Source organism: Chlorocebus sabaeus, chromosome 10 (genome assembly GCF_047675955.1).
Source record: "Chlorocebus sabaeus isolate Y175 chromosome 10, mChlSab1.0.hap1, whole genome shotgun sequence".
NCBI classification, from domain to species: domain Eukaryota; kingdom Metazoa; phylum Chordata; class Mammalia; order Primates; family Cercopithecidae; genus Chlorocebus; species Chlorocebus sabaeus.
Genome location: NC_132913.1, coordinates 100436509 through 100461129, shown reverse-complemented (window position 1 = coordinate 100461129; position 24621 = coordinate 100436509). Strand labels below are relative to the sequence as shown.

The window sequence follows — 24621 nt, the reverse complement described above, 5'->3', positions numbered from 1 at the left end:
TCCTTAGTATTGTAACACATCTTAAGATTGTATTTATAGGAAACTATTTCAGTTACCTGAATTGTATTGGTGCTAAAACTTTAAAAGTTAGTGTGACTTCTTGGTATTTAATCCAATTTAAAAAATCCATTTAATCCTTGAAGAAGTATCGGGGACCAGATTTATCTTCCCAACTCAAGCAACTAGAAGATTAGACAAAATATATTAGATAAATTTTAGACAATAACAGTAAACAATGCAAGACTGTAGTCCTTGAGAGAGAAAAATAAAAATTAAAAAACCCAAACTTGTGAGTCCTATGCCCCCAACTTACTTTCTTGAGGCGATTTCCAGGCCGTAGCTCAAGGACATCAAACCCAGAGCCAGGTAGTCTTGCTGAATTGAGAAGACAGATCAGAGACCAGGGAGACCAGTGTGTTTAGTGCATGCAAAGCAGAGTAACAGATGGGAGGAAGCTGCACAGAAAAAGCTCTGGAGTTTTGCAGAGTAGAGGGCTCCCTTGATTCTTTGGCTAAATGGTTATCTCTTATCTGTATGAGATAACTACCTGAAGTTGGGAAAAGAAACGCTAGGAAGCAGAAGGCCAAGTAATTTCTGGAACACACAGAAGTCTGGGTATAATTAATTCTCACCAGTCAAAGTGAGAAGGTCTTGTAAATATGCAAGACACTGAGTAAAGTCCTGCAAAGAAAACTCCAGATGACTTCACTGGTAAATTCTGTCAAACATTTAAGGAAAATGTAATTTAAGAAAAACATTAAAGGAACAAATTCCTCTAGAGAATAGAAAAGGGAGGGAGGGAGGCCTCCAAACAAATTATGTTCAACATTACTCTGACACCAAAATCAAAGACATTACAAGAAAAAAATACTACATAACGGTATTCTTCATGATGCAGATGCAACAGTCCTTAAAATTTTAGCACATTGAATCTAGAATATATAAAAAGCATAATATATCATGACCAAGTGGGATTTATCTTAGGAATTTAAAGTTGGTTTAACATTGGGCGAAAAAAAATACCACTCAATGTAATTTTCCATTTTAACAGACTAAAAAAGAAAAGATTTTAGTTTGTCTTTGAAGTTGCAGAAAAAGTATTTGACTTAATTCAGCATTCATGTATTATAAAATTTCTCAGCAATAGAGTAGAAAAGAACTTCCTTATAATGAAGGTTATCATTTGATGAATGTAAAAAGAAAAGGTGGACACTTAGGTTGATTCCATATCTTGGCTATTGTGAATAATGATGTAATAAACATGGTAATGCAAATATTTATTTGACATACTGAGAATAATCAAATGTATTTCTATATGCTAGGAATTAATAGTTGGACATTGGAATTTAGAAAGCAATGCCATTGATCATAACATCCCAAAATGTATGAGATACTTAGAGATAAATTTAGTAATATGTGTAAGAACTGTGCACTTAAAATTATAATACATTGCTGAGATAAATTAAAGACTTCAATAAATGGAGAGATGAGACGTTATCATGATTTAAAAGATTCAGTATTGTTAAGATGTTGGTTTCTCCTGAAATTGAGTCTGTCAGTTCAAGGCAATTTCAGTCAAAATCCCAACAGACTTTTTAACAGAAATTGGCAAACTGATTTCAAACTTTGTTTGGAAATGTAGACCTAAAATAGCCAAAATAGTTTTGAAAAGGCAAATTTGGATGACTTGCACTACCTGATTCCAACTTTATCCTAAGACTTGCTCTGTTGGTTTAAGGATAGACATAGAGATTAATGGAATGGAATAGAGTCCAGAAATAGACCCCAAATTGATCAGTTGATTTTCAGCAAAAGTACTGAGATAATTTAAGGGGGGAAAGGATAATGTTTTCTACAAATGGGTCTAGAACAACTGAATACCCGTATTTTTGAAAAGAATGGTCTAAGACTCTTATGCCATATATAAAAATTAAGTTGAAATAGCCATAGACTTTTGACAACTATAGTAATAATATGAAGAGATGTTAAACACATATTTATATGTTTTATCTGTATATATGTAAATATTCTGCAATATATGAAATAGTATATACTTATTATATATAGTACAAACACGTGTTTTTTGAGAGGTAAGGGACAAACATCCAAATAAGAGACTTTAGACCGAAGATATACATTCATATTTCAGAAATTTCAGAACATCAATGACAAACTGAAGTTACTAAGAGCTTTCAGAGAAACAGGACACATATAAAGCTACATTTATATAATACTTTTAAAAAGAAACTTTGGAGGTTAGTAGTCCAGTGGAAAAAAGTCTTCAAAATGTTAAGAGAAAATGACTTTCAACTTGGAAATTCTAAACCCAACAAACAGGAAAACATGGGGTTCAGGCAGCAAAAGACTAACCATGAGGGAGACAAAGGAAAGCTCTGGATAACAACTCTGTAATAAACCCAGGGTACCATCAGTTCCAACTAGGGAAAGGGGTGCCAATGGTTGTGAGAAAGCAAGAGGAAAGTGGGGTTGGCAAGGACCTATGGCATTGTTTTGGACTCTGAGTGTTTAGAACAGTTATCAGTAAGGTGTGAGAACCTCAGAGGAGGGGGGTAAGTGGACTGGATACAGAAACACGAGCAAAATAAAAAGTGAGACGATTATTAACTCTAGGAAAAATTAAAAGCTGCACAAAAAAGGAAATGTAATCACTGTTGAACCAAATAGTATGTTATGATTAATATTTCTGTGACTACTGGAAATTTCCACTTCTATACTATTATCAGAAATGATTATGTAACTATTGAAAGACCACAGAAGTGAGAATTGAGAGGGTGTTTGTAAGAGCTGAATCCTAAACTACCAAAGCACAGAAGCAGTAGATTATCTCTAAACCCGATGAATAAAAATAACCTATATATTATTTAGAAATATGAATATAATCACCAGAAGAAGGAGCTGAAAATGGTTGCTTTTTGGGATTTCGATTAGATTGCTTGGGGGCAGGTAGGGCAGCACAGGGAAGAGACTGTGTATTTCATTAAATGCCACTTGGGACTATTTGATTTTTTTTATAGGCATATCTAACTATGGTAAAAAGAAAAATAGTCATTAAACTAATAAAAGAAAGGACTCAGAATGCTAGGCAAACTGAATAATTCAGCATTACCCTAACTCTAGAATCTGGGAGAAAATGTTACCTAACAGCAGCAACAAAAATATCACTTCATAATATGGGAAAATGTTCAAAATATATTGTTCAATAAAATAAACAGGTTATAAAATACAGTGTATAAAATAACTCATTTTCACACCAAAATTTATCTTTGCATGCATTAAAAAAAAACATAAGAGTATGATACCACAATACCAAAGACAGTTATTTCTAAATGATATAATTATGGATTTTACTGGTGATTAAAAAATTTTTATATGAATGTTTTACATTTGAAATTAGAAAAAGATTTAAGAAAAACTAATGAGAGAAAGCTATTTTAAAAGTTTCGAGATGGTATCACTCATAAAAACTGCACTTATTAGTTCTTTCTGTTAGCAAAGCACCCTGCTAAACTCTTTGGAGATTACAAAGATACATAAGATATGGTTAAAATTTCTCAAAAAGGTCAAGATCTAACATGAAGATGAAAAATTGGTGTGTAAATACCAGTGTAAAAGTCGCAAATAATATAAGATAGAGTGATAGAGTTTTGAAAGTGTTCTAAGCATGAGGGTCAATACAGGAATAGTTCTTTAGTGAGAAAGATCACTTTAAAATGGAACAGAGTTAAGGAGGTTGGAAGTGGAAGGATGCGGACGATTTCAAGAGGTAGGAATCATGTGAGGCCATTACAGCAAAAAACAAGACTCAGAAGTGTAGGTGCAAAGTAATTTTGACAGGAGCCTGGGGTAGGAGTGGGACGTGTGCTTTGGGACCAGATTGTATCGGGTGCTGAATGCCAGGTAAAGGGATTTCAACTTAGTTCAATAAAAGTTAACAGTTATTGAAGGTTGTTGGAGAGAGGAATAAAATAATTACACATGGGAAGAGAAAGCCTATTTGAAGTCTATTATGCCAGCCCAGGTGAGCAATAATGAAGGCCTGAACTAGGATATTGATTGTGAGAATGAAAAGAATGGATCAAATTGAGAATCATTTTACGAGTCCAGTATATAGAACTTAGCAGCGATTTGAAGTAGGAAAAGAGGTAGAAGGTAACAAAAGTGGTGCACTGTTGTGAATCTTGAGTATTAGAACAGTGGTAATGCTAGCAAAGGAGGGCAGTCAGAACAAAGAGGGAGTTTTGTGGAGGAAGGTAGTTGTGGGTATCTTGAATGATTTGCTTTTGGGGGAATATCCATGAGGCAAGACTCAAAAGGCAGTTGAAAGTATGGATTTGAAGTAGTCATTCAGCAAATACATATTGTCTCCTATGTTTAATAACTTGATATGTATTATCAATTTAAAATTGAGTAAAATAAGATCTCTGTCCTTATGAGGCTCATCATTTGGACTAGGGAAATAAATAGATATCAAATTGATAATTACAACACAGTTGTTATAAGTAATGCATCAACAGAGTATGAACAGAGTTCTGTGACAGCAGAGGAGACAGCTGTGTCCTGATGCTCTTTGTTTTCATTGTAGGGAAGGGATTCACTCAGATATTCAAAGATGTACATGGCCAATTGGAGCTTACAAACATGGGAAATTATTCTTGACCTGATGTGGATGTTTCATAAAAATGAGCATTTCATTTAGAGAGCAAAGAGGGAGAGCATTGTACTGAGAACAATATCTGAAGGGATGTATGTAACATATTTGCAAGTGGGGAAAAACTGAGAAGCAGTGGGGGGAATGTAGGAAAAAACTGAGAAGCAGTGGGGGGAATGTAGGATCTGATCTCAGACGCTATAACAGGAGACCCAAGACACAAGAAAGCTTGATAGTGGCCAAGAGATTAGGAAGATAAAGGAGTAATAAAAGTCTATAGATTTAATGATTCAGAGACCATTGACTTTTCAAAAATGTTTCCATAATACAAGAAAAAGTCTGCTTCAGTTGGTGACAATATGTAGTAATAATAATAATAACTATGATTAAAAATAAAGGTAGTGAAATACTGGTCCTTTTATATGAATATATATGTCATACATATTAATTATGTATTACTTTAAAGATAAACTCATGTACAGATAAATACATGTATAGGGAGTAAGTATAAATAATATTTTTATAAACTTTATTTTTAAGAAATAGTATAAAAAGGATAGGAAATGGTCTTGTGGAGGTAGTAAAGCCATTGAATTTGCAGGGATTGTTGGTGATGTCTGAAAACAATTTTCAAAAGAGTAGTAAGGGCAGAATGTAGACTTTGAAGGAGCTAAGTATATAGAAGAAAATAAATGACTACAGGTCTCAGAAATCCTGAAATCCTGCCTTTCTACCCCCACTCCCCAATTGTATAATGACTACTTTTTCTTCAGTTATCACCTGAAATGTTTCTACTTCAAACAGACCTTGTTCAACCTTTTCAAACTAGTTTCCCCATGTTATACCTCGACAGCATTCTTTTGCTCCATGTAACCGCCCACAATTTATAATATATTGCTTGTGTATTGATTAAATGTCTGTCTTCCTCGCCAGACTGTCAGTTGCATATGGATAGGCACCATGGGAATTTGTTTTCCACTTTACATTTTAGCCTTATCAGCAATGATGCACAGTAGTCTGTTACTAAATACGTATTGAATGAATGAGAGAGGTAAAAGGATAGATTGTCTCCAGAACAAATTTATTGGAAATAGAGTAGTTGTAAGAAATGTCCAAATCCAACATGTCACCTAATAATTGGTTTGCTGGAATAGAATGGAGATGAAGAGTTGGGAAAATTAAGGTTGTACTTTTAGAACAAAGCCCAACTCAAATCCCTGTTGGATTCAATGATGGGATGAAGAGGAAGGAGTGATGCTTTAAAATAGAGGACAAAATGGAAGAAGCTGAAATAAAGGAGATGCGATAGTAATGAGTGTAGTAAAAAATGAGTAGAAAACAGTAAAAACTTCATGTCTCTTCTTATCAGGTGAGTTGGGACTTTTAGAGGGTTGTGAGCAAAGGACAGTAGAATGAAAAACCATGTTTTAATTAAATTGAGAAGATACAATGATTGCTTAAAGAAATAAGGGGAAGAAAGTATTGGAGAATATGCTCGTGGTACAACAGAGGCATCAAAATGCGATGGGACTAATACCAGGGAAGACCAGAAAATGACTGAAGTAGTTTACAGTGGACTATTAGCTTCAATGTAAGCACTTAATAAGTATTAATTGGTTAATAAGCTTCTTCAGTGTAAATTTGTTACTATTTCTAGAGAAATATTACAGAACAACTCAAAATTGAGTAATGTGAATCGCAAGCAGATACTTTTTCTTATGTAGTCCCGTATCTTGGAACATAATTACATGTAAATTTATTTATATTATTTACACTAGATGACTTCAGCAAAACTTGTTTTCTTGTATTTTTAATGCTGTCACATGGTGATATAAGTTCTGCACAGTATTCTCAGCTACTTCCCAGAAATCCATGGTTCCAAAAAATAGAAGCTAGTTTGCCAAGCATTTTTTAAAAACTGAATACTCACTCCATAAAGCTTTTATGATAGTTTACAAACAATTATGATTATGAAATAATTGATCTTAATTTATGCATACCTCAATTACATTCTATTAAAATTTTGCCCCCCAAAAAAAAGATTTAGTGTAGTTTTCTTTTTCATCAGTACTGTGAAACTTTTAGGTGGCCATGAATACCTTGCCTTGTTACAGTATTTCTTTTTTTTTTTTAAATTAATTTATTTTTTATTATTATTATACTTTAAGTTCTAGGGTACATGTGCATAATGTGCAGGTTTGTTACATATGTATACTTGTGCCATGTTGGTGTGCTGCACCCATCAACTCGTCATTTACATCAGGTATAACTCCCAATGCAATCCCTCCCCCCTCCCCCCTCCCCATGATAGGCCCCGGTGTGTGATGTTCCCCTTCCCGAGTCCAAGTGATCTCATTGTTCAGTTCCCACCTATGAGTGAGAACATGTGGTGTTTGGTTTTCTGTTCTTGTGATAGTTTGCTAAGAATGATGGTTTCCAGCTGCATCCATGTCCCTACAAAGGACACAAACTCATCCTTTTTTATGGCTGCATAGTATTCCATGGTGTATATGTGCCACATTTTCTTAATCCAGTCTGTCACTGATGGACATTTGGGTTGATTCCAAGTCTTTGCTATTGTGAATAGTGCCACGATAAACATACGTGTGCATGTGTCTTTATAGCAGCATGATTTATAATCCTTTGGGTATATACCCAGTAATGGGATGGCTGGGTCATATGGTACATCTAGTTCTAGATCCTTGAGGAATCGCCATACTGTTTTCCATAATGGTTGAACTAGTTTACAATCCCACCAATAGTGTAAAAGTGTTCCTGTTTCTCCACATCCTCTCCAGCACCTATTGTTTCCTGACTTTTTAATGATCGCCATTCTAACTGGTGTGAGATGGTATCTCATTGTGGTTTTGATTTGCATTTCTCTGATGGCCAATGATGATGAGCATTTTTTCATGTGTCTGTTGGCTGTATGAATGTCTTCTTTTGAGAACTGTCTGTTCATATCCTTTGCCCACTTTTGGATGGGGTTGTTTGTTTTTTTCTTGTAAATTTGTTTGAGTTCTTTGTAGGTTCTGGATATCAGCCCTTTGTCAGATGAGTAGATTGCAAAAATTTTCTCCCATTCTGTAGGTTGCCTGTTCACTCTGATGGTAGTTTCTTTTGCTGTGCAGAAGCTCTTTAGTTTAATGAGATCCCATTTGTCAATTTTGGCTTTTGCTGCCGTTGCTTTTGGTGTTTTAGACATGAAGTCTTTGCCCATGCCTATGTCCTGAATGTTACTACCTAGGTTTTCCTCTAGGGTTTTTATGGTATTAGGTCTAACATTTAAGTCTCTAATCCATCTTGAATTAATTTTCGTATAAGGAGTAAGGAAAGGATCCAGTTTCAGCTTTCTACATATGGCTAGTTAATTTTCCCAGCACCATTTATTAAATAGGGAATCCTTTCCCCATTTCTTGTTTCTCTCAGGTTTGTCAAAGATCAGATGGCTGTAGATGTGTGGTATTATTTCTGAGGACTCTGTTCTGTTCCATTGGTCTATATCTCTGTTTTGGTACCAGTACCATGCTGTTTTGGTTACTGTAGCCTTGTAGTATAGTTTGAAGTCAGGTAGCGTGATGCCTCCAGCTTTGTTCTTTTGACTTAGGATTGTCTTGGAGATGCGGGCTCTTTTTTGGTTCCATATGAACTTTAAAGCAGTTTTTTCCAATTCTGTGAAGAAACTCATTGGTAGCTTGATGGGGATGGCATTGAATCTATAAATTACTTTGGGCAGTATGGCCATTTTCACGATATTGATTCTTCCTATCCATGAGCATGGTATGTTCTTCCATTTGTTTGTGTCCTCTTTTATTTCGTTGAGCAGTGGTTTGTAGTTCTCCTTGAAGAGGTCCTTTACATCCCTTGTAAGTTGGATTCCTAGGTATTTTATTCTCTTTGAAGCAATTGTGAATGGAAGTTCATTCATGATTTGGCTCTCTGTTTGTCTGTTACTGGTGTATAAGAATACTTGTGATTTTTGTACATTAATTTTGTATCCTAAGACTTTGCTGAAGTTGCTTATCAGCTTAAGGAGATTTTGGGCTGAGACAATGGGGTTTTCTAAATATACAATCATGTCATCTGCAAACAGGGACAATTTGACTTCTTCTTTTCCTAACTGAATCCCCTTGATTTCTTTCTCTTGCCTGATTGCCCTAGCCAGAACTTCCAACACTATGTTGAATAGGAGTGGTGAGAGAGGGCATCCCTGTCTTGTGCCAGTTTTCAAAGGGAATTTTTCCAGTTTTTGCCCATTCAGTATGATATTGGCTGTGGGTTTGTCATAAATAGCTCTTATTATTTTGAGGTACGTTCCATCAATACCGAATTTATTGAGCGTTTTTAGCATGAAGGGCTGTTGAATTTTGTCAAAAGTCTTTTCTGCATGTATTGAGATAATCATGTGGTTCTTGTCTTTGGTTCTGTTTATATGCTGGATTATGTTTATTGATTTGCGAATGTTGAATCAGCCTTGCATCCCAGGGATGAAGCCCACTTGATCATGGTCGATAAGCTTTTTGATGTGCTGCTGAATCCGGTTTGCCAGTATTTTCTTGAGGATTTTTGCATCGATGTTCATCAGGGATATTGGTCTAAAATTCTCTTTTTTTGTTGTGTCTCTGCCAGGCTTTGGTATCAGGATGATGTTGGCCTCATAAAATGAGTTAGGGAGGATTCCCTCTTTTTCTATTGATTGGAATAGTTTCAGAAGGAATGGTACCAGCTCCTTGTACCTCTGGTAGAATTCAGCTGTGAATCCATCTGGTCCTGGACTTTTTTTGGTTGGTAGGCTATTAATTATTTCCTCAATTTCAGAGCCTGCTATTGGTCTATTCAGGGATTCAACTTCTTCCTCGTTTAGTCTTGGAAGAGAGTAAGTGTCCAGGAAATTATCCATTTCTTCTAGATTTTCTAGTTTATTTGCGTAGAGGTGTTTATAGTATTCTGTGATAGTAGTTTGTATTTCTGTGGGGTCGGTGGTGATATCCCCTTTATCACTGTGACCAGTGTCATAGCATGGGTTTATAAGATGATGAGTTAGGGATGCTATCTTTGGTCATGAAAAAGAGTTGTCTGTTATTCTCTGGGCAAAACTAAATAATTCCTATGGGAGTCAAATAGAGACATGGGCGGGGATCGCACTGTGCTTTACTACTGAGGGCTTTGGCACAGACCACCTGGGGTTTTATATTGTTCTGTATTCATTCAAAACCAAGAGTGAAAGTGCTCTGTGATGTCCTTATGAAGAGTCATGCATTAAAACATGTTTCTTTCTGTAAAGATTATATTTTTCTTCTTACTTTGTTTTTTAAAGTTTTTTTTGTTTTGTTTGTTTTTTTACTGAACATCTTAGTATTTTAACAGATGTATTGAGATAATGACACTGAGATAATGGCTCCCTAGCTATTAGGGAATAATTCCTTTCCTGAATGTGAGATGTTTTGGAAACTATTACTATCATTTCATAACTACATATTGTGTAATAATCCTGACTCAAAGCACCTAGTAGGTTAATTCTTGGTATTATAGAAGCTGATGAGGGAGAATATACTTATCTGCCACAAAATTTTGCATGTGTGAATAGTTGTTACCAAAGTGAAAAGAAAGGAAACTACTTTCATCTGTACTTTTTCTCACCACTTGAGTTCTTTTTAATCTTCTTGATACCCAAGAATAATCTGTTTATTAAACGGTGACATTTCAAGTTGTTGCATTTTAAGTTTTCTTCTGTAAAATTCTCTGCCCTTACCCGAAAAGAAAGAAAAAAAAAAAACTTATGATGTATCTAGGATACTCCTGATTTGTCTTTTAATGAGTCAAAGCTGAGAGTCAATGTATTAAGAGTCAGATAATTTGAAGATTGATCATCAGGCCCTCAAGGTCTAGAATACAGTCAGAGCAAGAATTTGATTCAGTATTTCCCGCGTTGCCAGAGGTACGATCCGCCTGTCTTCTTGTTGTCTTTTAGTCTTGGTAGAAATGTATTATCTTTTCTTGCCAAAATGGGAATGTAAAGGAGGAAGAGATTTAAGTTTGAAAATTATATGAGTGCTTCTCCCTAGACTATCAAAATTTAGCTATTGATTTTGCTTTGAATGTGGATGGGACTGACAGCACACTGACCTTGAGTTCTCTTCACAGTGGGTAAACCTCACAAGTGCAACTACTGTGGACGAAGCTACAAGCAGCGCAGTTCACTGGAGGAGCACAAGGAACGCTGCCACAACTATCTCCAGAATGTCAGCATGGAGGCTGCTGGGCAGGTCATGAGTCACCATGGTGGGTAGAAATTGGATTCAACATTTTTATTTCCCCCTACTGCTTTTGTAGTTCAACATGAAGATAAAATCTTATGCTGTTTAAAACTATTTTAGATCACTTTAACTTAAATGAGTTGAGCTTTGGGGTACATTGCAGATAATCTATATTGAAATTTTGCAATATTCCCAAATTATTTCTGATAACATTTGACTTAGCATAATAATGGCAACCAACCTTTAATATACCAAAGGCAAGTGCTGTTTACTCTTCTTTTTCATTTAGCTAACCAGATAGTTAGAGCTGGTTCCACGTTAGTTTGTAGGTTGCCTAAAAGAATGCATTGATTCTTTGAATATTTTCATCTCTGTTAAGTAAGTGATCGTTCATATAATTTGAAATTTCTCCAATCAGCCCTTTAATTTTTCTGAGAAATTACTGATTTTGCTTTCTACAATGTGCAAAACAGTCTAGACCAAAATTAGACACCATCTCTCTCCATAAAAAACATTCTCCAAGCAAAACATCCTCATCTCTAACTACACTGTGGCAGGTAGGAAGGCAATCCCTAAGGTTTATCAATGAATAATTCTCTGTTCCTGAAAAGTTAATTTTAATAATCAGCCTTATATAGGAAAATAATGAATTCCAATTCTTAAGATTTGTAGTGTCTGTCTTGTCTTACTAATTAAATTTGTATAGTAATAAGTTTTATTTATACAAAGACAAAAATCTCAACTTATTAGTACATATATGTATTTTATTTATTTTTAAAAATTATTTTTTATTTTATTATTCTTTTTTTTGAGATGGACTCTCACTTTACCACCCAGGCTGGAGGGCAGTGGCGCGATCTCAGCTCACCGCAACCTCTGCCTCCTGAGTTCAAGCGATTCCCTTGCCTCAGCCTGCTGAGTAGCTGGAATTACAGGCATGCGCCACCAGGCCTGGCTAATTTTTGTATTTTTAGTAGAGACGGGGTTTCGCCATGTTGGCCAGGCTGGTCTCAAATGCCTGACCTCAGGTGAGCTGCCCACCTTGGCCTCCCAAAGTGCTGGGATTACAGGTGTAAACCACTGCACCTGGCTACTTGTATATCTTTTATTTAAAAAAAGGTTTGCTCAGTATTAAATGGTATAGTTGGGGATTGCACAGTCACTTTAAAAATATAAATATCTATGTATTGGCTTAGACGTAGCCAAGTCAAGGATTATTTCTGGGGTTTTCTGTTTGTTTTATAGAGTATATACTGTGGAACTGTGTTTGTTGGACAGCTAGTGATTATGTGTTGTTGAATTGGGAATTTTTTTAATTTAAAATTTTTCTTTTTATCTTGAACAACTGAAGTGTTTCCTTCTAGTTTCTATAATCTAAAGAACCTAATTCTATTGATGGTTGTGATCAAGTCCATTTATTTTTATATTTTCATCATTAACATTTTTTACAAACCTATCTGTGTATCAAGTCTTGGTAAATTTGATATTTCAAACTTGCATTACCTGGGCTGATGACGATAGCTAGGATCTAGAATATAGAGATTACAAAGTGGTGTGTGTTGGAGTCTGCCAAACCTGCTCTGGCTACATGGTGTCTGGGTGTGTCACTCACAGGCTGGGTTTGAGGATTAAATGTGATGGAATATGTAATAAATGCCCAACAAATGGTTTACTTTACCACTAACATTTGAGAACATTAAATAACTCAGTAACAGTAAATGTGCTATTCCCTATAAATTTGTTATTTACCAGCAATAACTTAAGCATTAGAGGTTTCATTTGCTGACCAAACACACTGTTACTATTTAAATTGTTGGATTTAAGGGTAAGTTGAGGCAGAAAGCTGATGGAAGCTTAGGGGAATACCAAATCTTCCTCAAAACACCTTATGGCATTGCTACTAGTTTTTCTATATGATGTTCTCCCATTACAGTTCTGACATTTGATGGGGTTATGCATTTCCAACTTTATTTATTATTTTATGGAATTCTGTATTGCATATATACTCCTAAAAGACTATATGGTAATAGGGAGGTAAAATGTAAATAAATTATTATAATCAACATTTAATTATCTGTTGGCAGATTGAACTTTTAGAGAATCAAATGCTAATGAAAAATTTAAACAAGTGCATTTTGGGGGAAGCAAAGACATGTCTTCTAAACAACTAGGGCCTCAGTCTTAACCCCTGTTCCCCAGATTGCTTAGCCCTCCACAGGCATAGGCCCTTTACAGGTGGTGTGAAAGCTGGAACCAAGTGGAGGAAAGTGGGAAAGAGGCAGGGGCACTGGGTAGGTAGAGCAGAGGGTAAAACCAAAGAGGAGAAGGGGTTGAGGGTAGCTTCTGATACCATTTATAGAAACAAATATTCTTAAATATTGGATATCGTTTTAACCACATAATTTTATATTCATGCCATTTCATACCGTACTTTTTCTGGGTTTGTTGTAACAATAATTTGAGATTATCCTTAATCTTCTTTTCCTTTTATTAACATGCTTAATGGTAAATTGGCCGTATGAGGTAGGAGTTGATAAATACTGTAAGAGAAAAACATGGTTCTGTAAAATGCTGCTAGAGTTCATCATTAACATATGTCTCTCATAAATAGCTTGGCATATGTCTCTTTTTAAACAGAACCACGATGAAACTTATATTTATCCCCTTCTCTTGCTGTATCTTATTTATTTGTTTTCCTTTTTTGTGGTAGATATGACAGTTGCCATCATTTTGGTTGCCATTAGCTCCATGAAATGATTTAACTATTACTCGTTTTTAAAAATATCTGACGTAGTTATATTTCCTAGTCTCTCTTTTCCAAAACATGTTTTTCCTTATGCTGTTCTTCTAGTATGGAATATTTTAAAGAAAAAGAGGCATTTTTCACTTTACTCAGAAAACATTTATCAAGAGCTTACTATGTGCCAAGTTATATGGAACATTCTGGGGTATAAAAATAAATGGACACAGTTTTTTAATACACTTACTTTATAGTCTGGTAGGAAATGCATACTTTAAGAAAATAAAATACAATGGAGCAAAAGCTCTAATAAAGATGCATACACAGTTCTGTGGGAACATAGATGTAGAATTAACCTAACTCTGGAACAAAGTCAAGAGAGGCTTCTTACATGCAGGAGTGTTCAATCCAAACATGAGAGATGAGTAAAAATTGCATAAATCAGGCAGGATACAGAGAATGTATATTCAGGGAGAAGAAGAGGCTTGGAGATATAAAAGATAATTAACAGCTTCCCTGATGTTGAGTGTAACTGCAGTTTAAGGAGTGGTAGGAAATGAAGCTTCTGAATTAGTAGGTTGTGATGCAAAGACGGAATCTTCTCTGCTAATCTAGTGTTTGAATTTCATTGTGTAACTGATGGGGGGCCACTAGGGTAACCAAATTTGTTATTAATGAGGTAATCAAATCAAGGAAAATGTCTCCAGTGAGGATACCTTGGGTAGGGGGTAGGGTATGAGGAGAGACTGGAAATGAGAATGCCAAGAAAAAGATGAAAAGGCAACAGCAAGAGAAGAGAACAAGGTGAAATATTGAAGACATATTTAGGAGGTAGAATAAAATGTTCTTAGAAAAGTTGATTGAGTTTGAGGAAAAAGGAGGAATATCATGACTCACATTTTTGGAAATAATGATAACAATTGAGTTTTATGAAAGATAATTTATATAATTAAAGTATTTAATTGGGTTTGATGAGCTTATTTATTTAATTGGGATTTAGGGCAGATTATTTATCTTATTTAATTAGGTTTTATGGCAGATTATCTTGTTCAATATTATCTTTATGTTGCTTTTTCAAGTCTATTCAGCTTGAAGAAAAAACTTTGAAATCAAACTATGTTATTACCTTTTTACTGCAACCTAAAGATGAGAATGAAAGTGCAAAGCAGAAGGATAGCCAGCTTAAAATCTATTGTTAGGTTTATGCTTTGAATTGTTGGGGAAAGGGAGGTTCTTTTTCACTAAGTATAGAGGCATTATTGAGCACCCCCAAACTTTGGAGTAAGCTTTTTTGACTTATTTCCATTGGGTGACATCATTCAGTGAACATCCATTGAATATTGTATCTCTCTGTATCATAAAAGGTATTAGAGACACAGAAACAACAGAATGCAACCCCTGAGGTTATTTACCAGCTATTGGAAGATAGACCAGTAAAACAACAATTATAGTACTATGTGATAAGCATTATGGAGATAGAGAGGACATACCTAAATCAGCAGGACATCCAAGAGGAATTTCCCACGAAATTTATGTTTGAGCTTATTTTTGAAAAGCAAAAATGTGAACTAATAAATGGAGAAGGGTGTTTCCTGAAGAAAGAACAACATGTGTGAACAGCTACCAATGTAGCATCTAAAACACTTGGGGTACCTCCGTGTGTGTTTGTAAAGAGATGTGGTAGGGAGGAGGAGAGGCAGAAGTCTGGGTGAAAGGAAGAAATCCAGGATTTTCCACAGGTGACCAGCATAGCTGATGGGGTAAATAGTAGTGTCATTCATTGATATGGTAATTAGGAAAATAGAAGAAAGAAAGGTAAATGGAGATTTTACTTCTTATACTATATTCTCTTATGTCCCTATGAAATAGCCAAGTAAAACTGTTTAGGAAGAAGTTAAATATATAGATCTCAAACTCTTGAGAGGGGTCTGAGTAGTAAACAAAGATGCAGGATCCATCATAATTTATGTAGTGGCCCAACATGGTAGTTTTTAATAAGGCAGTACGGATAAGTACAGAGTGAGACATCAAGAAGGCCAAGAACACACTAGCAGGAAAAAAATTTCATGAAGATGAGTAAGAGCAGAGTAGGGACATGGAAAGAGTGATTTCACAGAAGCCAAAGCAAGTGTCAGCACTGCCAAATCCTGTCAAGAAAATAACTAAGATAACTGTAAAGTTTTTTTTTAGATCGGGTAACATGGAGAAAATTTGCAACAATATAGAAGACATCTGTTGTTTTTGCCTGCCTGACATCCCTTCCTCCTTCTCTTGATAACAAGAGTGCCCATTTACCTTTAGAGAACTTTCCTGTTGCATGTAGCTGTGGTGGGACCCTCAGTCCAGGTACTCTGCCCTCTCCTGCCCAGGGGCTAGACATGTGACCTCAGACGCTCTTCCTGGAATTTGAATTTGGGTGAACTGTTTGGTTTTGCAAAAGGATACATTGGGAATACACCTATGGTTTTGCCTTTATGGTTATCAATGTGATGAAACAGTGATCTAATGGAATTATGTTTTTATCTTGGTTATAACCTCAAATATAAGGTCAAAGAGGATGTTTGGTTATGAAGTTTGTTCAAACAGGGGAAGTTACCTTATTGGTATATTTTTAGCCCAGATTAATGTCTGTGTGATTAATGCATTATTGAGATATCTACAGAATTTGTTTTATGTTTCTAGCAACATATACACAGAAATATTTTGATGAGTTACACCCAGATCCATGAAGCAAAAAAAATCAGATTGGTTACATAATTAAGGAAAAATGTATCAGGTCTTTACCCAATGGCAGACCTTATAAATATGTCTGACTGGTTTATAAAAAGTCAATGCCCAAAATACCTCTACAAAGAATAGCATAGCATAATGGTTGAGCCAGGCTCTGGAGCCAGACTCCTAGTAGTAATAACATTCTCTACTAACCAGATGTAAACCCTGAGTAAATTACTTAACATCTCTGGGTCTTTGTGTTCTCATCTGTACAGTGAAGATGGTATTACACCTATTTCATGGAGTTTCTGGATGAATTAAATTAATTATTAAATGCAAACCCTTAAAACAGCACACAGCACATAGTATACGTCAGTTATTATTATTGCCGATGTGGTAGAAACAAGATCAATTTTTGACATGAAAAGGGCTATTGTAAAGTAGAAATTAGATCAGAACTCTGCCAAAGTCATCATTTTCAGTTCACATGAGCTTCATTGAACTGGGGACAAATCATCTGAATTGAGGTGGATGTGGTGTGGGACAGTTCCCACACCCGGGTTTCGTTTTGAGTGTTAAATGCGTTCAAATATGAAAATTCAGGGTGAAACTTAGCGCAAAACTGCCAGGTTTTGGACTACTCATTTCAGAACAAATTAGCATATTCAATTTCGGGGGCAAACCCGTTAACCAGTTTTGCAAGTTTTTTAGCAAAATTTACAACAACATTTTTTTTTCTTTCCAAATTCTTTCATTTTGGATCTTGGTCTCTGACATATTTTCATCTTTGGTCCATACTTGGACTGCTTTTTAGTTTTATAGTTACTTCTAATAATGTAGTAAGTGTTTGAAAATCTACCATCCAAACAAAAAGTTAAGATTTTGACCATAATTTGTATCTCATTACCTGGTTCTCCACCACACCACCACCACTGTGCCATCCTTCTGACTCCCTTTATGTGAATTGTGTGGTCATCCTTGAATGGTTTTGAAATTCTTTGCTTTTTTATTGACTCTTTGGCTTTTGTGTAACTTTTTTAGTTGTTACTAGAAGAGAATATAATGTTTTATACATAATATCTTGGGGCATACTTTTTCAATGTGATAACATCATTAATTATATATTGTAGACAATGATGTGTTTCCTTGTTCCTCAGTCTCACCTTGGAAATTTTTTTCCAAATTAACATCCAATGATTGCACAATCCCTTGCTATTCATAGCCAGAGGACTTCTTATTAAATGTAGATTACAATTCAATTTTTCTGACCCATCTATAGGTTAATCAAAACTTGGATGGAATGTTGATTTCTTTAAACATGTCCAAATCATGAAAACATTTTTTCACACTATGTTTCATTTTTTCAAAATTAGCAACCTATTGGTTATTAAATACGTCGACTGAATTGTGCACTCAGTTTTCCTAACTTTCATCTCTTGCTTTCTCACTTATTTTTGTGTCTGCCAAGAGGATCCCCTTATAAATGAGAAGACATTTTTTGTACACAGTGGGACTGTCTTATACAAATGAAAGGATCAGAGTAAATCATTTTTACAGTGCATACTGAACAAGTAAAATTATTCTAAAAAATGAAAGCTTTAAGTTTCCAAACAGTACTGGCACAAATGCAACTGGAGAAAGCAACAATAATCAACAAGTAATAAGTTGTGTTCTTTCCTGAGAACACTGTTTTTAATCAACTGATTTGCCATGTCTGAGTTGTTACCCTATCTTTAATTAAACATCCTTGGGTGGTATTTCTACTCAAAAAACAACTGTTGTAAGTTCTTTGCACTATGAATGTCAGTGTCTAAGGGCTAACATATTAGCCTGTAGCAACTTAGACAAATGGGATGAATAGGAAACAGCATTGGAGAGTGTATGTCAAATGAATTAGGGCAGTAGTTTAGTGAGCCAATGTGCCAATTTGGAAATGGATTCTTCTTCCTGCTGAAGAGCTCTTTTTAAAATAAATTACAATCATAAAGCTGCCACAGTTTACTGTGCATAGACATGTTCAGAATTGGCTCTCTTTCATGAGGGCTGCTTGGTACAGGTATTTAAGCTACTGCCAATAAGGCTAACAGCCCATCAAATAGAAAATATGCTGCAGAAAAATACATGGGTTAAGAAAAACAGTTAAATATCATGCTGTTATTTTGTATGTCTGTTTAAGCTTTTCTCTAAAACAAGTTGACTTGTTTTTAAATTGTTTTTAAAAAATAAACTCTAAAAGCCTTGAAAATAGTGCAGTCTTAAAAGTAGTATTGATTTTAGTCAATGCTAAAAACACTTTCAGGGGAATAAGATGAGAAACCACATGAACAAGTTTGCCACCAATAGTGGCAATAGTGTATGTCATGGATTTAAGAGAGACTCAAATAAAAATAAATCCTCTGGTGTATATGTGCGTGTGCAAATTTAAAGAGTATACTTTCACACTATAGGGTATTCTTTCTTCTTGCTTCTATTCAAGCATACTAAAACACTAGCTTTTATAACACATATTGAGATGGCAAATCCAGCTTTGTATCATCCAAAATGTTGAAGAAATTATCAGATTGCGTTTTTCTATGGTTTTGTATAGTACCTCCTATGGAAGATTGTAAGGAACAAGAGCCTATTATGGACAACAATATTTCTCTGGTGCCTTTTGAGAGACCTGCTGTCATAGAGAAGCTCACGGGGAATATGGGAAAACGTAAAAGCTCCACTCCACAAAAGTTTGTGGGTAAGCATTACAAATGCTTTTGTTTCTTTGCAAGTCGATTTTGATAGGAAAAGGCAAGTTCCCATGTATTAGAAATATATATGGTGTGTTTCAGTTCATGAAATAAATACCCATCTCTTTTCTCCATTATTCTTTTCTACTCTCTGCCACTCTGTGTGCACCACACTTACACCAACACACACAAACACACAAAAAGAAATAAAGACTGATAGTGGTCACCACTCAAAATATGATGATATATAAAGTAAAATCACATGTAAAATAGAAAGTATTAATTTATTTAAAAAATAATCATACAGAAGAGAAATGGTCCAGCCTGTTGGCCAGTTTTATAATCTGTTTTAAAATTTTCATTAGTGCCAGGTTTTTAACTGTTTTTTTTTTTAACCTGTTAACATTTATGCCTAGTGTTCCATTATTGGAAAGCTAAGCATGTGGGAGTTATTTATATCCCACTACTCAAGGTCATCACCAAGGTCTGATTGCAAAAATTAAAAAAAATTCAACCTCAGGCATAAATGGGTTAATTATTTTAGTATTTTGTCTGGAACAAAGATAATTTTTCTTTTTTTTCCCCCCAAAATTCTGTATTGGAAAAATAATGCAGCAACCTACATTCAAGATGTTTCATGTTTGGATCTTTATTTTATATTTTGATCTTTGTTTTTTCATCCAGCCTATGATTTTGAACTGAAAAGATTAAATATCATATATTTAGACTTTCCCTTTTCATTTCCAAACCCTTAGATATTCTTTGATACGCCCAATGTTGGCATCATTCTGAATGCATGCTGTAAGTCATAGAGTGTCTCTGAGGATACAAAAAGCATGGACTTTTTAAAAGAAATATGAATAATAGAGATTCAATGAAAAGAATTGTTAAAGAATTGTTATTCATTGTATATATATCTATTCTTGCAGGCTTAATGTAGGATAAAAATATTCAAACAGATTCTCACATTCTAGTGTCATCATTGTGGGACATCCTGATTACATGGTGATTGAGAGAAAAATCTTTGCTTTGGTTATTTCAGGAAGGAGAGACTAACACAATTCCATTACTTCAATAAACACTTAAAGAAGGTTTCCTTTTAATCTGAAATTGAAGAACTAACACATCACCAAAATAGTACTCTAAGACTAGCTGGAGGGATTTATTGATAACTCATTGAAAGACGGCCAAAGGGCGACTGTAAAGGCCATAGTTTATACTATGTCAGTTGAAGCCCCTGAGTTATACACAAAGGACTGCCTCAGGCTTTAGGTAACTTTTCTTTCTGTTCTTGTGGGTAACTATGAAGAAAAAAGAAATAAACAGCCAGTTTACTTATTTTTAATATTGATTTTTTTGATGGATGTCATTAAATGTTTAAATCTAACTAGACTCTAGTGTAGTTGGAAAAATATAAAATATATTATTATTCTTTCTGTCTTCTGAATTTATATAGTCTACTCTTTGTAACATTTTTGTCATGTTTCCTGACTTAGAGATGTTACTCTCAATTTTATTTCACTGCATTCCTTAGAAAAGACGGACAGATTTTTAGAAAATTACATTATGATTCTAAAATATATATATTATTTTTTAATTAAGAATTTGAGAGTATATTTTTCTTTATTTGGATTCTGTCCTAGTAATATATAACAAACAGTAGCCACAGTTATTACTTCTATTATTGTTCTTGAAACAAAAAATTTCATCATTCCACACTTATTATAAATTGCCTTCTCCATGTGCTTCAAATACTATTCTTTGACCTTATCAAATTCTCCAGACTAATGATCCCTGAACTTCCTGTATATCTACTTGTCTCTCCCTCTCTTTTCTTATTCAGCTTAGATTCCATGGTTCATCACACCTACATCTCTCTTGCCAATATTCTTGCCTTTCTTGCTTTGTTGGCTGATCTGTCATCCCCTTCTCCTGGTGAAACCCCACTCTCTTGTAAAGCTGACTGGGCATCCTTTCCATACTTGTATCTCACTAGATGTGCACCCCAGCCTGCACATCTGGTACTTTGGAGAAAATTCCACAGGCTGATGCGTTGGCATCAATATAGATAAATGAATAACTGATCCCAAATATCAGCTGGCCCATCCATCCTATGGAGCAGCACTCCTTTAATCCATCCCTGAACAATCATCTCTCCTACTCTCCACTATGACAGTGCCAACCTTCTCTACTGTCTGCAACATGCTGTCTCACTCCTTGGTGATCTTATATCTATATTCACAGGGGATAAAATCACTGGAAATGATTTCAACATAATATTATCAATTCTGTAGGATTGTATGCATCCATGTAAATACTTGTATCCTTTTTCCTTATTTCAATGAAAGAACTATCCCTCTTTCTCATTAAAGTTCATTCCTCCTCTTGTCATAGGAATTATCCTATCCTGGCCCCCCAGATACCTCACACTATTATTTTTCCTCTTTCTCACTTACATTTTTAACCTCTCCCCTCTATTAGTCATTTCCTATCAGCATTTAACGCAATAAATTCTCATAATTTTAAAAAATCTTCTTTAAGCCCCATCTCCTTCCAGGTACACCTATAGTCTCCTTTTCTTCAAAGATGAAATTGTTGAAAGAATCTCTGTGCTTGTTGTATATGATTTTTTTCCTACTCATTTTCAAGTCCATGCAACCTGTTTTTATTTCCCACACTCCATTGAAATTATTCTCATTGAGGTCACAACTAGCTTCTGTGGTGCCAAATCCAGTAGACTCTTTTAAGACAGTGTCTTACACAGCTCCTAGAGAGTGTCTGCCACTATTGAACAGTCAATTCCTTTAGAAACACACTCTTTTCTTGTTTTTTATAACACTGTTCTCTCTCTCTGACTGTGCTCAGTATTCCTTATAGACTTATCCTTAACAGCTGTACAAGTTGGGCAAAGTCCAAATGGAGGCCCCCATTCATATGCCTAAATATTTTTATATTATTAATCTAACTGTAAAACTTATTTTCTACCCTTCCAACTTGACTAAGTTCAAATAAATATGCAATTCTCAGATTTCTTATAGCTCTACACTACACCTTGGCAGCACGAGCAGAACCACCCGCTGGCTTACAGCTAGGCAGCTCTCTTAGACCCACTGCTAGTTCTCTCCATTACCAAAGGGGGTCTCACAGACACACGTGTATGGACACCCCAGTCTGCACATCCAGGTTCTTTCTACATTGTACATAAAGACCAGTGCCTTCGCCATCAGGCCTAGGTGTGTACTTACCAGTAGCACAGTTGGTATGAAGTATTATGGACCCTATGAAGAGGACTGTGTAGACCCTAGAAGCAGGCTCAGAACCATTTGGTCAAGGAATTCTGGGGTCTGAGTGAGCTTCAGATCAGCACATTCCCTTGGCACTACAAGCTCTTCATTTCCTGAGAAGGGCCCAGGGCTCCCTAAACATTGGGCCCAGCGCAAACCCCACTTTCCCTGATCTATGAGTAGGCAGAAAAATCTTTGTGTTATTCCAGGTTCTATTTTTGATCCATCCCCTTCATCCTCTACCTGGGTGATATCAGTTATTTCCTTGGCTTCAGAAGTTGCTTTCTGTCAACCAATGAATCATTTCTACATCTCCAGCTCAGGTCTGTCTTCTGAATTTGAGACTAAATCTTACTGGACATGACTATTACTCATAGTCCTCCCCAAACTGAATTCATCATCTTTTCTATCTCATTGTCATCCACTAAATTTCCTAGGCCAGAAACCTGGGCCAGAAACCTACAGCAACAATTTCCAAACCCCTTTGCTAAATTAATACCTTCAGGGCACTTCCCTGTTTATCCCCTTCAATCTGTATTCCTTTAGGGAAATATTCAATTTTTTAGCATATTTAGCCTTATATTATCTAACTTGTCTTTCTCACTAGTTTCCACTCTCAGCCTCATTGAAGTATAAGTAATTCCTCATTTATAAGCCATGCCCTCTTGCCTCTGATCCTTTCTACCAGCTGCTCCACCTCATGTTTCTTCACTCGGCTAATGTTTACAATCACATTCTTGTCCTTGATTCCATTTCCTTCAAGAAGTCTTTCTTTAGTCCTCTAGTATGTGCTAAATATTCCTCTTATTTGACCCCATCACACATATCACACTATGTCATAAATGATCCTTAAATTACTATTGTTCCTTCCAAACTGTAAACTCTTTGAGAATATAGATCAGGTTTGTCTAGCTTAACTGTGAAATGTTTGACATTGCATATATCTTAAGTTGAGTGCCATGAAATAATTTCTCCTCATTTTATCTTTCCATTTTTATTACTCTAATCATTACACTGATCTCACTTAGGGGCCATTTCTTCAAATCTGGAATAATGCTATCTACTTTAGTGTGTTTTTCTAGAATGCAAGCCTGTAGATCAACATTTTTCCATCAAAATTACAAGTTAAGCATCCATCCACAACAACATATTAACCATTTATGGGAAACCCACATAGGTTTTTAAGAAGCATTTATCTGTAAGATTTACCTATAAAAGTAACTGGTAAATAGAGACCACATTGTCTTACGGACAGAATTTTTAAAAGATGAAATATTCTGTTCAAAACCAGCAATATGTGGCTAAAAATCAAAACTGCTTTTCCTGTTGCAAGCACCAAAACTCTTTTATAGTTATCAGTCAGACATTACGTTGATGTATAATATTGGAGTAAAATTATATTTGTTAAGGTGTATATTTAAGGAGAAACTACAAACATACTTCAATCAAGAAAAGGTATGGGAAGATAGCAATGGGTGTACATACCAGCACCATCACATACACATGTCTAAATAAGAATGATATAAAAATGAATGTCAATTTCAAGAAGCAAAACAATGAAACAAGATTTTCCAAGTTTATAAGCAAATACTTTTTGAAATAACTCCTAATTTTATTTTTAAATAACCCTAAATTTCATTCATTTTTATTAGGTGGTACAACTTTTAAAAGTATTTTAATAATGACTTTAAAAAAATCTCCCGAATGACATATATGGATTATATATATTTTTTCTAAAATAGTGGCTGAATCAAACAACTTAACCCTACACAACAGTGAGGTGCCATCTGTTATAACAAGATCACTCTCACTTTTATGATCTTTGTAGCTTCGTCACTAATGTTAAAAATATGCAAGATCAATCATAATCTCTGACTTATTTTTACTGGGTATTTATTCTTCCTCCTATTCTCCTTGAGCTCTGTTCAAGTGAGAATTTTAAAAGAAAATGAAAATATAATAGACTCAATCATCTCTTTCAGACTAAATGCATTCTCATGATGGCACCAGAACAAATGCAAAGGGCTTATGAAATTTTTATTGCTTTTATATTTTTTTCATGTCAAGAATATTTGTGGCCGGATCCAATGGCTCATGCTTGTAATCGTAACCCTTTGGGAGGCCAAGGTGGGCAGATCACTTGAGGCCAGGAGTTCTAGACAAGCCTGGCTAACATGGCAAAACCCTATCTCTACTAAAAATACAAACATTAGCCAGATATGGGGGTGCATGCCTG

At 35.2% G+C, this 24621-nt stretch overlaps 1 protein-coding gene across 14 annotated transcripts in view; it reads left to right on the top strand.

Moving 5' to 3' along the window:
* IKZF2 (IKAROS family zinc finger 2) overlaps positions 1-24621 on the top strand; it is a 163128-nt gene that overhangs the window by 122757 nt on the left and 15750 nt on the right. For all 14 annotated transcript variants that reach the window (XM_073020049.1, XM_007966155.3, XM_038001582.2 and 11 more), the window contains 2 exons: positions 10814-10951; positions 18966-19109. In XM_073020049.1, coding sequence (XP_072876150.1) covers positions 10814-10951; positions 18966-19109 — 282 coding nt within the window. The remainder of the gene's footprint in view (positions 1-10813; positions 10952-18965; positions 19110-24621) is intronic.